The sequence below is a fragment of the Teleopsis dalmanni genome, chromosome 2, assembly GCF_002237135.1.
Source record: "Teleopsis dalmanni isolate 2A chromosome 2, ASM223713v2, whole genome shotgun sequence".
In the NCBI taxonomy this organism is placed as follows: domain Eukaryota; kingdom Metazoa; phylum Arthropoda; class Insecta; order Diptera; family Diopsidae; genus Teleopsis; species Teleopsis dalmanni.
Genome location: NC_051847.1, coordinates 217,030,401 through 217,045,357, shown reverse-complemented (window position 1 = coordinate 217,045,357; position 14,957 = coordinate 217,030,401). Strand labels below are relative to the sequence as shown.

Here is a 14,957-nt window from a genome sequence, read left to right as displayed (position 1 = left end):
TATTAATTATAAAACAATTATCCAAAGAATTAAAAAAACACAATATGTTATGTGTCACATTGTGGAGTATAATTGGTTTTACATTAATCCGTAGCGTTCATGAAGTTCATACTCTTATCTACTACTGAGTGTAATGTAAATATGTTATACAGTTGAATTGATTATTTAAAACTGTGCCAATTAATTTTTAAATATTTTAAAATAAAATAAAATAAAATAAAATAAAATGGGAAGGAAACTATACAAACATATGAAAAAGAAATTAATTGGCTTTTATTTGCAAACTAATTGAATTCAGCTTCAGCTGCATATGCTGCAGAGCGTGAATCGATTAAATATTTTAGTATCCTTGTATCGCATTTATTAAAAAAATTTTTCACAACTGCAAAAAAATATTTTAATTATCTGCATAATACTATGAAGTATTGTATATATATCGGTGTCGTTTAGCAATAATAATATATCAAACAAATATTGTTAAATTCGAAATGGGAAAATAAAGTACAAGTGAGAGAGTATAAATTTAATCGCGAAATTACGGATACTCAACAAAAACTGAAATATTCGTAATAAATGAAATGCAATCCATATAAAAATAAAAAATTCATTAAAAATAATTTGAGATTTAATAGTATGGAAAGTAATGGTTCCACATTGCCACTAAAACGGATATGTACTCGTATAATGCAACAATAATAAAACGATTTCCTTTCAATTGTTTTTATATTTAATTCATCCATTTTATATAAAAAAATATTTGTTTAGTTTATTTTAATTGAAATGTATTTTTGAGTAACCAATTTGAATAAACTGAATATTTTATTTTATAGTATTTATTTTGTAATTTAATAATAAGTTCAGATACTAAATCTTCACATCCTTCAATGGCTTAGATAAACTCTAACCAACTTCACGTGTGTATTTATATCTTTGAATCCTTACAGTTTGTTTGCAGTTCCTAAGCCAGTCTATTTGTCTGTGGCTTGTATGATGACTTGAATGTAATGCCAAATATTGAATTGATTAGCAAATACATTAAATTGTATCTAAATCGAATCAATCAATAAATTGATTTAATTAAACTAATTGAAAGGAAAAGTATTGAATGGTATTTACCAGGAAGAGAAGTACTTCGTTGCATATTGTCAACTACAAACATGGGTGGAAAATATTGGAATTTGACAGTGAGCGCGTATTTAGAAAGCATTCCTACATACTACTAATATGCAAATACTAATATTACTGGATATGAAATACTCTAAAACACTTAATAATATATTTCTTATTTGAGTCTGTAATTAAATCTATGATGATATTGTCTACAGATATTGTATACTCTTGTGTGAAAATTCATATCTTAAAGCAAATCAAATCAAAAAGCAACAAAGACTATTTTAGATTTAAAAATTTCTGATAACATCAAATACTCAAATATAAGCTTTAAGTAAACATTCAAAATTCAACCCGATTATTGTACACAAGTAATTGATTTAACAACTAATTATGGGGATTTTAAATAGATAATGGGATTAAAATTGTGAATAGCCAAAGTAGTTTCACAAGCACCAACATACAATGCAAATATAAACCAATAAATGGATTAAGATGGATTAAGAAGAATCGCTATAAATATACGAAAAACTCACCTATTTGACACACTTGGACCACCATTAAACTACAACTCAATATAATGAAATCAATATTTTCTTGATAATGAATCTCGTGAAGTATTAAGACACGATACCATATTTAGCTGCTTGTCTTTGAATATTTTCTTAGCAGGTTTCAGACCATCTCCAATGCTCGATTAAAATACACCTTTTCGCTACATCAGTTGGCAACTCCCAGTATAGTTCAATTGTATGGAATATAGTAGCCAGCGTCTGTAGCTTAATTGAGCTATTAGGTATTATTTGTTATGTATACATTATACTAATGTACTGATGGAGACGTATTTTGTTTCAGATTATAATTCTTAGCTGAAATACGATTTTAATCGACGGACTAAAAGGAGATGGGTACTTTTCTTTTCAACACCTCTATAATGTCATTTAACCGTATTAAATTTAATCTAAGTATATTTAAAACTATTTAACAGATCTTTTAGATCTTCTTTCTAGAGTTACAGCGTGATTAAGGCTGTAATACCATTTAATATTGTCAAGTCTATAAGACTTGGGGTGATAATAAATGATTATTAATTTTATCTGGTCAAACTGCTCATAGTTAAGTCTTTTTTGGGTACACTTAAAAACTACTTCATTACAATTTTTTTCAAAATATCGAAAGTTAGTTTAAAACTGATTATTAGCTTGTGAAAAGAATACCGTCATATTTTAATAGATTACTTAAGAAGATTAAAAATACTAATTTAAAACGGATTTTTTGAGAAATAGTTCGCGTTATATTGAATCGAAAGCTTTTCTTTCTAAGTCTATATATAAAATTTAAATTATCTTCTCCTTATATTATCATCATCATTGTTAGTGATTGAAATAGTTCGGACAGAGGTTTAATCGTCATAAGGGATCTCTACAACTATTACTGGCTGTTGCTCACCAATTGTTGAGCAGATTCTGTATCATCTGCTACGTTACGTTACATCTGCTATACTTACTATTAGACCAGCTTATTTACGTAAGGTAGCTTACTAGCTGCCTTGCTCGGTTATATATATTAAAATTACTTTCCTCGTTTGTCGTAACGAATAGCTCTATGTCATGATGAGTTTCTCTGTCTTCAGCATTTTTAGTGATTACAAAAACTGACATTGAGCTTTACCCATATTAAGAAGTCTTTTCCATCTACCACTTCCTCATACTGCCAGTTAATTAATGTTGGGCTACATCCATCAACTGTCTATAGTTATTTACACTTTACTGTCTTTGTTGTCTTTCTTATCTTCTTGATCTCAAGAGTTGTCGTTTCAATATTTTGTGAAGTTTATTGTTTACATCGGTAGTTAATAACATATGTCTACTGCCCATTTGATTTGAGGGTTTTTATGTTTATGTTGATATCTAACATTTGCACAATTCGTTTGAATGCATAAATAATTTAGTGCTTAATTGAAGTTTAGTATTTTGAATTTTCAATGCAGATTTCAATAAATTTTTCATAGGGTTTCAGATTAGTATTGTAGATACTGAAAAATTTAAATGAATTTTCCCAAATATACATTCAAAACTATTTCAGTCATTTGCTTAATGAGATAATTTTTGATTCAATGCAGTTGAGCATAAGTCATCAATAATACATATCAACGATTTGGTTCAAATAGCGAATGCCATGACTAATTAAGGCTCAAAGTCCAGCACAAAGTGATTTAAGTACTTTTATAATTGTAATTAAAATAAAATTGTGTTATTCCATATATAATTTGGCTAATCGAGGACCGGGCAATATTGAATTGCAATTATGAAACCATAAATGCCGTTTAGGTAATTACACGAGTGCAGTGACATTTGCGGGGCTGTTGCATTTTGATGCTGCGTTTTTGTGCTGATATTGAAAGCTAATTAAGATCCATCCGACTTCACTGCATACACAAAGAAATGGCAAACCATAAATCGCATTTCAGTTGTCACTAATCATTTAAATTAATGCCGGTCTACTTCGTTCCCGCCGCTCCTACCGCTCCTGCCGCTCATCGGTGCAATGAGCCACGCATTTGTGGCAATGAGAAGTAAACAATATTTATACACAAATTACAATATTCTGTGGTTGTATTGGCAACTAATCAATATTATAGTAATTATCCCTGTTGTTGGTGTTGTTGTTGTGTTATCCTTTATTATCCAAAACATAAATTACGGGTTCATTTCGTTAGTAATAGATTTTTGTTTAATTCCATTTATTTTCGAGTGTGCTTCCATTAATTTATTTACATTTGTTCGGAATATTCGCAATTTTGGTTAAAATTCGTAAATAATAAATTTAGATAAACAAATATTTTACTGATGCGATAAAAGTATGATTTTTGGCATTTGTGGAATAGTACCATATTGCGTTGGGTTTACATTTTTCTAATTAATATTTTGTCTATCAATCAAAAATTTTTTTGTGATCTTTAAAGTAGTCGGCATCGAGTGCAACACAACAATTATGATGCTTGACCTGCTCCTGCATAGATTTTTCTTAGGATAACAGAGGAATGGTCTCAGCAACTTTGAAACGATGGTTCACAACTGCCCTTCTCTTGTGGTTGAACTTGACATAGTCATTTTAAATATAAGATTAAAATAATCATCGTTGCTATACACAACTGATTTGAAGCTATCTCATTATGCCAAACTTAAATGGCTTAAGAACGGTTGTGTTGATAATGAAATATGTCATCTATACAGTTCTATGCAATACTGCAAACTATGGAGCAAGAAGCTTCCCTAAAACCAGCTTTTATGTCAAGGTTAAAGTCAGTTGCAGCAACGAGTACTTCTTATTGCTTGACTAGAAATATCTAAGTCAGCTATATAACTTTCTTTCACATATTTTTTTTTCAAGCTCAGCTTCATTTTAATTGATATCACAAAATATCAACCATGATCCTATTGATAATTTTTATCACTTGTTCAGAGATATCTAACGCAGGTATATGGCTTTCTTTTTATCTTTTACATAGTTCCCCTTTAGTTGATATCACAAAATATCAACCATGGTCTTACTGCTTCGCTGTTGAGAACCAGTACCCCACCTTGTTAATTAGCCTTGTTTCAAACGTTTATATCTCTGCATTATTTACTATATTCGCAATGCCCCACTTCATTAAAAGTCAATATCGTGTTAATATATGTTTCGGAAGTACAAACTCTCCGCAAATCTTTTAACTCGATTTCAATGATGTGAAGTCCGTTGTTCCTATTATCGCTCGAACCGTAGTTTTCGAGGCCTGGGATATAAAGTCCAATACAAAAGATACTTCCCATGATTGTCATAATTAACCTTTTACCTCACCAGTTTTAACTACTATCTTTACAGGCGTAGATATATTTAGTTTTGTATGAACCTTAACTGTTACTCTTACTCTTAGCACTTGATCCTTCACGCTCCTATGACTGGAATTTTTTATTATGTATTCTTGGGAAATGCTTCTAAGGAGTCGTTTTCTACCATCAGTTTCCTAACCAATTTGAACTACTATCTTTTCTTGCTTTTATATATTTGGTTTTCTATGAACTTTAAGTGTTACTCTTGACTAATGGAATCTTCTTTTTAGTACTTGATCCTTCACGATGGTATAATTGGAATTTTTTGTTATGTATTCTTGAGAAATGCTTCTAACGAGTGGTTATCTACTACCCCGGAAAATTTTAATTCACTGAAAACTGGAAAAATAAATTTGCACCCAAATTATTTTTAGATTTTAATTCCGTGGTTGACTAGGCAAAGCATACCTCACTAGACAACCAAAAAAAAAAAACAAATTCATATTTAAACTGAAGATATTTGCACAGAAAAATTAACTTACAACAAATATAATTATGAAAATTGTTTTCAATTAAAACATGAATTCCTTTCTGAGAAATTCCATTATACATAATTTTGTGTTTAAATGTAATTTCTTTTTTTAAATAAAATTTAATTGCCGTTTCCGCTTAATCAAGTCGCAAAATAAATTTAACTTACAGATTTGCATTTAACAAAAAATATTCCTTTACGCCAGGGTAAGTGCAGAGGTACGAGTGAAATATTTCATGGAGAATAACTTGACTACGTTTGACCTATTTGAGTGCTGTGATTAGGCATTAAATAAACGAGATTTGGTTTTTCGTTTTGTTGATCGAAACAATCGTAAAGCAGAAAGTTGCAGAAACCAAAAAAAGAATGGAGGAAATATATGGCACAAAAACAGAAGAAATTAAATCCACAGATAAAACATAAAAGGTATGAGTTTGAACAAACTTCATCTGTTCAGCTCAATTAATTCGAAATCGAGATGTAGCATATAAGATAAGCACATCCAATTAGGCGTGCCGCAAAGGAATGGTAGCGGCGCTGGCAAAGTAAGGACTAGAGGCACACATATGAAATATAAAATTGGAATGGGAAATCTAATGCAAATAAAGGCATATACATATATACATATGCATGGGAATAGATTTATATACGTGTATATGTATGCAGCAACAAACTATGTAGAAACTGAAGCTGGAGAACGTATCTGTGTTTGCTCATTAAGTAGGTTAAATGTTAGCATAAGTGCAAATAAATGAATTAATTTAATTAGAAACTTGCTTAAACAAAACTGACTCGAATATGAAGTGGTAAAAGCAACTGGATTGGATAAGCCTTCACTTTATTTGGAAACGGATTCTTTTTTAAATAGTCAAGTTAAATATGTACTCATTATAATTTGATAGCTGTTGTATAGGAAAATGTGCTAAAAAAATTTTTTAATTAAATTATAGTTTCAATGAATTCATTTTGCTTACTAATAGATACATACATTCTCATATAGCTTCACTTAATGTTCAGGGATTCAGATATTTAGCATACATTTAAATGAGGTATTCGTAAGAATACGTATTTGTCAGAATGGTTTTTGATAAAATCGTTTTAAAGTATGTCCGTAGCCAGAAATTTCAATTGAAGGAGGCTTCGAAAAAGCAAAAAATAGAAAAAAATAGATGAGATGGCAACTCATTTTCATTCATTCAAATAAAGAAACCACTTACTGAGAACTTTAATATAATAGCTTAGAAGATTGTAAACAAAACTTTAGCAAAAATAATTTTCAAATCTTTTTCTTTCCTTTGCTATCTTATTGTGGATTAAAGGGCTGTCCAGCTTAACGCATAAAACATATATACTCGTCTTGAATGAAAGAAATGAGGTGGTGTGAACACCAACTCTCTTACTCTACAAAAAATTATTAAGAATTATTACAAGGATTTTTATAACGCATTGTCACCTAATAGAATTAGGACTATTCTAAAAGAACTCACAGATTTTAATGAGATCCTGAGCATGTTCGGCAGAGTTGCAAACACATAAAAAATGCTTAAGTGAGCAACTGTCGTTGGATAAAGACTATGCCTCGCTAAAATAGATAAAATACCACAATTAATTAAGAAAATTTGACTCAAAGAAACACTTTAAATTAATAAGGGGACATATAACGTTAGGTCACAGTTCGAGATTCCAGAACTGGATAGGAATATTTAGATTTTTGTTTAGTGTATACTAATACTCAAGCAGATATCATGTAGAAAAAAGAATGATGAAGGGATACATGTATTTAGATCACAGTTTGAGAGTCCAGAACTGGATAAGAGTATTTAAATTTTTGTTTAAGGTATAATCCACTAGTAGACTTCATATAGAAAAAAGAAAGTTGAGTGAGTTGTATCTCTAAACTGTTAGTAAAGTTTTTTGGATGTGGACAAATACAATTAATACTTTCTTCCTTCAAAATTTTCATTAAATGGTTAATGAGTATTTTTGTTGCTTTTTAAATAATTATTTTAATAAGAAGCCACAGTATTTAATTATGTTTTTATTACTTAAAACGTTTTAGTAGACATGGTATTCATTTATTTTATTCATCTGGTACGCAATCAATAAGTTTTCTGTCAAAGTGTTGACTAAACAGTGAATCATTGAACATGTTTGAAGTGCAGATAATTATTTATATTATGACACAAGACAATTAATTAATTGACAGATTGAGATTCACTGCTTACGATGGCTACCAGACATAAAGCCCCTCATAAATTGCGCATCAGGAGGTTATGACAATTCTGATGGAAAAGACATATTGAAGTCTCACACTACCTAAGGTTTTCGTTGCTTTAGTCCTTGTTGCAAAAATAAAATCCAGCTGGTAAAAAGTTATTAATATTTATATACATACCTAAAAGTTGTTTAAATCGTTTGAAAATATAAGATTTATTCTAAATATTTTTTTTGGAATTATTAAAAAACTTGCACATTAAAAACTTTTGATATTAAATCTCAACTGTTAGTCATTAAAATAGCATGTACCAAAGGTCCGACACCTTTTTTTAACTGTTAGGTAAACTACATATAAAAGGTCAACATAAACTAAGTTTCTAAGAAAATATAAAAAATAATATTTGAAAAACAACAACAAATCTTATAAAAGTACAAGTATCCTAATAACCTGTTTAGATGTCTTTTCTTTGTAGATAATATCTTACAGGCAATTTCCCTGCCGACACTTGTAAGTAATTTGATGCATTCTAGACTCTCTTCCTGTGTACTCTAATTCAGTACGTTTGCTTTGATTGTCTTAATTTCAGGATAATTTGTGGAAGGTGTTGTACTTAGCAATACAACATCTGCTGGGAATTTCTTGTGCTCGTACTTTTACATAACAATTTATGATACAAGTAGGTAGCAAGTGCAGATACATATCGATGACACCCACGCAAGTAAAAACTTTCATTAAGGAACTCTACTTATTCCTTTTTACTTTTCTCTATTCTCTACATCCCTTTCGCATTCGATGGTTCACTTGCTCTAATCAGTTTCCACGTGGCAGTTTCTTAGATCTCGCATCTAAATTGATGCGTTTTTTCCAAGCTTTTGATGAGTCTAATTAAATTAATTACTGCCGTTAGATAATTTAGTGGGCAAGTAAGTGTATTGCTGTTGTTAGGACGGGGTATGAGGCGTTCGTACAGATACAATTGCTCTTGCTCCTGTTCTTTGTGAAGTGAGTACACAATAAATTGTTTGTACCTTTATGGGGAAGCTTATCAGAATAGTTAAGCAACAACAGGATAAAATAAATGAGTTTATTATTGCTTAGTTTATTTTTTATCCTTGCAACTACTTAAGAGTTTAAGGTAGCTAAGATGATTGGCTTAGGAGCATTTATAATTGGAGTGTGGTACGGGTTATGCTTGAAGATGTGCTTTGTACACTGGTTGTAACTTTGCTATAGGGTACTTATATTTAATTTTTTTTTAAGTTTATTTCTAATTTATTTTTTTGCTACTTTATTTAGTGGAACTGATGAAGGTGATTGATTTAATTGTAATTGCACAGAATGTTGCAGAATAAAATTGTTAGACGTTTCTTGCATGTATATTGCGAAAACCTCTTAATGGAGTATAATGTATTATCAATATCAATATTAATTTACAATAGAGATTGATAATTACTTCTATTTAAGTTGATTATTTTATAAAGCCACATTATTTCTTAAAAGTTATATAATACGATGTATAAAACAAGTTTGAAGAACTTTTTATTCTTAAATAATAAATAATTTGATCTAACATACTTAGAACCTGATAGAAAACTCTTGAAATTTTTCGTTTAGGAACTAAAATATTTTCATATAATAAGAATTGGTAAATTTTTAATAAATTGTAAAAATATAAATAATAATGATGTTACAAAAATTATAATTCTCATTTACTTCGCAATAAGATATGTATATAGAGCTAATAGTAAAAATTCGTAGGGATGCAAATAATAATGTTTATTAATTTAATATAATATATTTATGCTAGCTTTGAAGTGGTTGGTTGTGGACCTATGCTAACAGTAATGTTTAGGCAAGTTTTCCTTTATATTCAATTAAACAATTTTGGTTTTTGATCATATAAACACATACGGCCGATTTTATAAATCTCGAGTCACACTAATTGTACCTGTGGTGTTTATTATGCCTCATAACTTTTGAATATATAAGTTTACTTAATATGTCTACTATTAAGGCTGAAAAAGTACATGAATTTATAAATTCATTTAATTTATTTATAAAATTTAGTAATATCGCCTTTTTATTAATATTTTGCAATATTTTTAATTTAGAATTTTTTAGTTTACATTACGAACTATCCTTTATAAGTATGTAAACTTTAATTATGAAGATCTTAATTGCTCTACTCGTGCAATAAATAATAAACCATAAGTTGTGATTTAAGCTAGGATTTATTTACTTTCAGGATTACAAGGCATAAATGTCAACATTAACTTAAATACTTTTAGGATGCCAAAAAGCACGGGTACATGAAATGAAAGTAAGCAACAATTTTTAACAATTTTATGGATCCCTTAAATGTTTGTATTTATGAATTTATAGCCATTTTCAATTGGTTTCTTTACGAAAATTGCTGGGTTTTTAGATAAGGCTTGTAACTACTTAAGAATTACCGCTTTGCTAAGAAAGAGTGTACAGTACAGATATTGTACAGTTTATTTTATTACATTTTTATGGTTTCCTGAATTTTCGTAAAGCCTTTATGTGGATTTTCATGAACATGGTGCATTAGTTTCCAATAGATACATAAATACATTGCTCTTATTGGGTATACAATAATAGCAATGATGTGGTTTAAACTAACTTGGACTTTAAACAAATTTTTCGTCATATTTTTTCGTTTAAGTATTCATTAGAATTTATTAGAATTACTAAGAATTTACTTATTTAATTAGTATTTTTAATGAACTGATTTAATATTATAAATAATATTAATTTTTTCACAAAGATGGCATGTAATATATATATTGTTTATTTAATTCATTCTAATTACACTCGATCATACCATTCGAGATTCGTACATGAATTTGATATGTCAAGAGGACGGAATACTAATTATATTTTGTGTATAATATTATAATGTATATTTTCTTAAAAATATATTCCATATCTAATAATACTTATCAAATATTTGTATTAATTTCATTTTGAAAAGATAACATCACTCATACGCCACGTGTACCCAAAATTCATTTGAGCTGCCAACCCTAATACACGTACTCATAATAGAAAATATTATTAAATTAAAATTTATTCCACCACAAGTCCAGTCAAATCAAATAAATTTACCTTATGCATAACTAAACAGCTTAATTTGCTGTGAGGTTATAATTCCAATATATTCCTTTGGCGCACACAACCACAGGTACACAGACAGGTTGCATCCATGTCCTTAACAATGCAAATAAATTTATAAAAGTCTGCTGCCAGAGCAGTTAACGGAAACAAATTAAATTATGTTAAAGCGATATGAGAGAAAATAGAGAAAAAAGTAGAGGAATTTAAACCAAAAGAAAAGGCCAACAAATTATGCAAACTGAAATGTATGCAGATAGTAGCAATCGTCTATGATGGTTTGCTTTGCATATTTTTCACAGTTTTTCATTTTTAATCCTTCAACCATATCTAGGTGTGCTATGCAACCCAGCGCTCATTCACTCAACCGCTTTAGGAAGCACTCATTCACTCATTCACTCACGTATCACATGTATAATTTATACCTTCAATTATTTTTCGCTATTCTTTCCCTTCATTCATTCATACTTACCTCATACTTTTGCGCACATCCTGTGGCTCAGGTGGCCTTGGTCTATGCTTACAAACGACCACAATGCCCGCCACAATAATTGACGTTACTATGACGGCACCTATCGCAACCACTGCGGCCAGTATGAGCAACGTTGATTGTTTTTCAGGACCACTTATGCTTGCTCCGGTGCCACTGGCGCTAGATGTTCCTCCGCTGGCATGATGTGTTGTTTCAGCTGGTGTGGGATCCTCGGAGAGTATAGTTTCATCTATGTCCATAGAACAGCAAGTCGTTGTGTATATACATGTACATGAAAAGAAAAAGAAACGGACAAAAGTAAATATAAAAGAGAAGCAATATTAGAAAAATGCGATGAAATTAGCAAAAGGCATATAAGGACGATGATTTGTTATTTGCTTGAAATTAGTTTTTATTGTTTCCGTTTTTTTCCTTTCAATTTTTTTTTATCTTTTATTTTCTATTTTCATTCGTTTCTTTAGATGTGTTCTTTTTGCTGCTTTTTAATAGTTTATTTGTTTAGTTTTGTTTGCTTTAATTTTAGCTTTTCTCCCAACCTTACGTATATTTGCTTGGAATTACATTTACATTTCCAATTCAGAGGCAGACATATAGGCTGCAGCTTAGAATTACTTTTTTTATTTCCTTAAGTTTTTCTTTCGATTTACTTGACTTTATTTATTGCTAAGGAAAACTAAGGAAAATTGAAATCTGCTTAGTTTAACCACTATTCATGCCTTATCCTTTACATATTAGAGCGCAAAGGTTTGAAATATAACAAAAGGAACGTAAATAATATATATCTTGCTGTTTGTTAAGGACTTCATTAGGTTAATGTATTTATCTTAAAATAAATAATGTTTATTTATAGCATATATCTGTCTTCTTTCGGATGTACTTTCAGAGGGTGATGATATCATATCATAAGTACGTGTAGTCGGTGTACTTAATTGAATTGGATTTACTCAGTTTAGTCTTCCATTTCATGTGACCTAATGTTTATGTAAAAGATTTACGCGAAGATGTAACCTTGTTATGATGAAGCTTACTATATTCCACTAACTGATTGACAAAGCTTTCAAAAACAATATAGAAAACTTGAAAAACTTTTACATATGAATCTTTAAGTAAAACATTGAGCTCATATAGCATATGTTAGTCATATAGCATTGACATATGTTAGTTAAGTGTATAAAAATTTAACAGCTTCGCTGGCTTGGTCATATCGCACATATGGAAGAAAAGGCCCCGCGAAGAAGATGTTTGATTCGATACTCGCTAGCGGAAAACGCGGTAGAGGATGCTCTTTATCTTCGGTGGAAGGTTAGATGATCAAAGATATAAAAGGACTACATACTACCAACTGGCAAGAGCAAACTACTCTTCAGGCTGGCAGGTGGAGGCTACTGAACGCGTCCATAGACGACTCGCTTCTGTAATAATCAACTAAATAGGAAGGTAAGTATGAACGTTTAAGTAGTGAGTGGAGTAGTAGTTTAAACACACAATTTAAAAACAGTTTTTGTTTTGTAATCCAACGATTTAATAGTAATAATATATATATAGTTAGTGAGTAAATCGCTCAAGGGGGGACTTTATGAACTAGCATAGAAATTTGCAAACCTGAAATAAATTGGACATGATGGACAGAAGATAAAAGAGGAACTAAGTCAGATTAGGGAGATGTGATATGCGTAGATCTTTGAGTCAAATTACTGCTCACAAGTTTCAAAAGGGGGAAAAGACATATACACTGCAAGCTTTATGGTGAAAAGGAAGAGAGTCTATAATTTTATGAGTGTTAGATTGTTTGGTGTACAATCAATTTCTGCTTATAAATGTCACAAGATCTTTTTTGTTTAATTAGGCTGTATAATTAGCAAGAAAATCAACCTAATGTCAGTTAATGAAAAGTACACAGCGCGTCTATTAGCTATTTGTTGTTACCTATTGCGTACGTAATTTATGTAAAAATTGCTTGTACTAATCGTCACCAGAGGGTGTGAATAGCTTTTTTGTTATTGTAATCCATGTCAAGAGTTAAGATTTTTTAACATCTATATCTTGAAAGTATTTCATATGGATACATAGTATAATGGAACCAGTTACCTCAAATAGCTGACTCTATTAAAGTCCTTTATTCATTCAGATACTCGAGGTAAGTATATTAGTATATTTTATATAGATTTTTTAACATAAAGTTGTAAATGTTTCGATGCTTCATCATGAGAGCGGAATATTCTAACAACAGATCTTGCAAGCATATAATTAGTGCTATACTCGTAGATAGTGAGTCATTATAAACTATTAAGAAGAAACAAATATAGATAAATATTTTTATCTATAATTAAATAAATATTTTAATTTCTTTATTCGCTTCCTTATTTTACGTTAGCAATAAACATTTGCAGCAAACTTATTTAAAAATTCCTAAAAGGATACATCAAAATGATCAAATCAAGGATGTAGGATCCATTTTGGTTAAAATTTATTAGGGAGGTGTTTTTCATTTGTTTTTCTAATTGTGTTCTGTGTTGCTCAACGAGGCATTTCCGCTTCATTTGCCAACGTGACAGGTACCAGCACAGGTAAAAGGAAACACAACGCCGTGGAAAACGATGAGCTATCAAGACAAAAATGAAATATGGCCAAGTGGTGGAATGTTGTGACAGCAAACAACAACAAAAAAGACGAACAAGCCAAAGTCAAGGAAAAAAATGGAAGATTTGGCGAAAGACATGGCTGCTAGGTTATCAGAAAGTTTACTCTTTGAGTGTTAAAGCGAAAACTGCTTTCACCTGCGGCCAACATATTTCTTCTGCAATGTAATGTATTAGATTTTATTTATTATTATTATTATTTTTTATTTTTGTTTTATGTTTTTTGTTATTTCATTTCATTTCTTTTGTATAATTTTATATTGAATTTTTTTTCCTAAAATATCACCTTGGGCTGCTTAAAGGATTTCATACTCGCATAATTCCTTTTTAGCTTCTTATTTCACGTATTTCTCAAGGCCAGTCTTGTTGGTATTGAAAAAATAATGCCTTTATCCTTTATTTTCGGCTGCCTTCTGCTTGTTCTGCGGTGGTGGGCGATAAATTTCATGGCGATTTTAAAATTGATTTAATATTGAAAAGATGACAGCCAACAAGTAGGAGTTTTTCTATCGTTGGGCAATTTATCGAAAAGGTCAGTTTAAGATTTCGGCGCGGTAGATTTATTATTTTGAGAGGTAATGTTTTTGAAAAGCAGAAGGTTAATAGGATCATCTGGCATTTAAATTTTCATACCCTTTTCTTTATTAAATGAGTGTGAATGTTTTAGGGAAGGTTTAAAGGGAGTTAAAAGGAAGTAATAGAAAATGATTTGTTGTTTTTGTTGCTTCGAAAGGTTTCAAGTAATTTGGGTGACGTGTTATCCGTATTTAATTTCGATAATTTGAAGAAATTTTTGTGAATATTCTGAAATTTCTATTATTTGATATTAAGAATTTTAAAATTTTAATTATTATTTTACTCCGAAAACAGTACAAAGCATTGAGAGCAATAACATTTCACATACGGACTACTACGAATACTACATAATAAAGTGTACTTTCTTTAATGTTCAACTTTCTTTCTAGGTATTCCTTTGGAAGTCATACACATGCTCAGCAATTACGAAAATTTCGCC

General features: G+C 30.1%; 1 protein-coding gene across 1 annotated transcript in view; it reads right to left on the bottom strand.

Annotated features, from left to right (window-relative positions):
- The window catches only part of LOC119676742 (hemicentin-1), a 437,106-nt gene that overhangs the window by 376,231 nt on the left and 45,918 nt on the right, over positions 1-14,957 (bottom strand). The window contains exon 11 of the mRNA XM_038087998.1: positions 11,283-11,532. Coding sequence (XP_037943926.1) covers positions 11,283-11,532 — 250 coding nt within the window. The remainder of the gene's footprint in view (positions 1-11,282; positions 11,533-14,957) is intronic.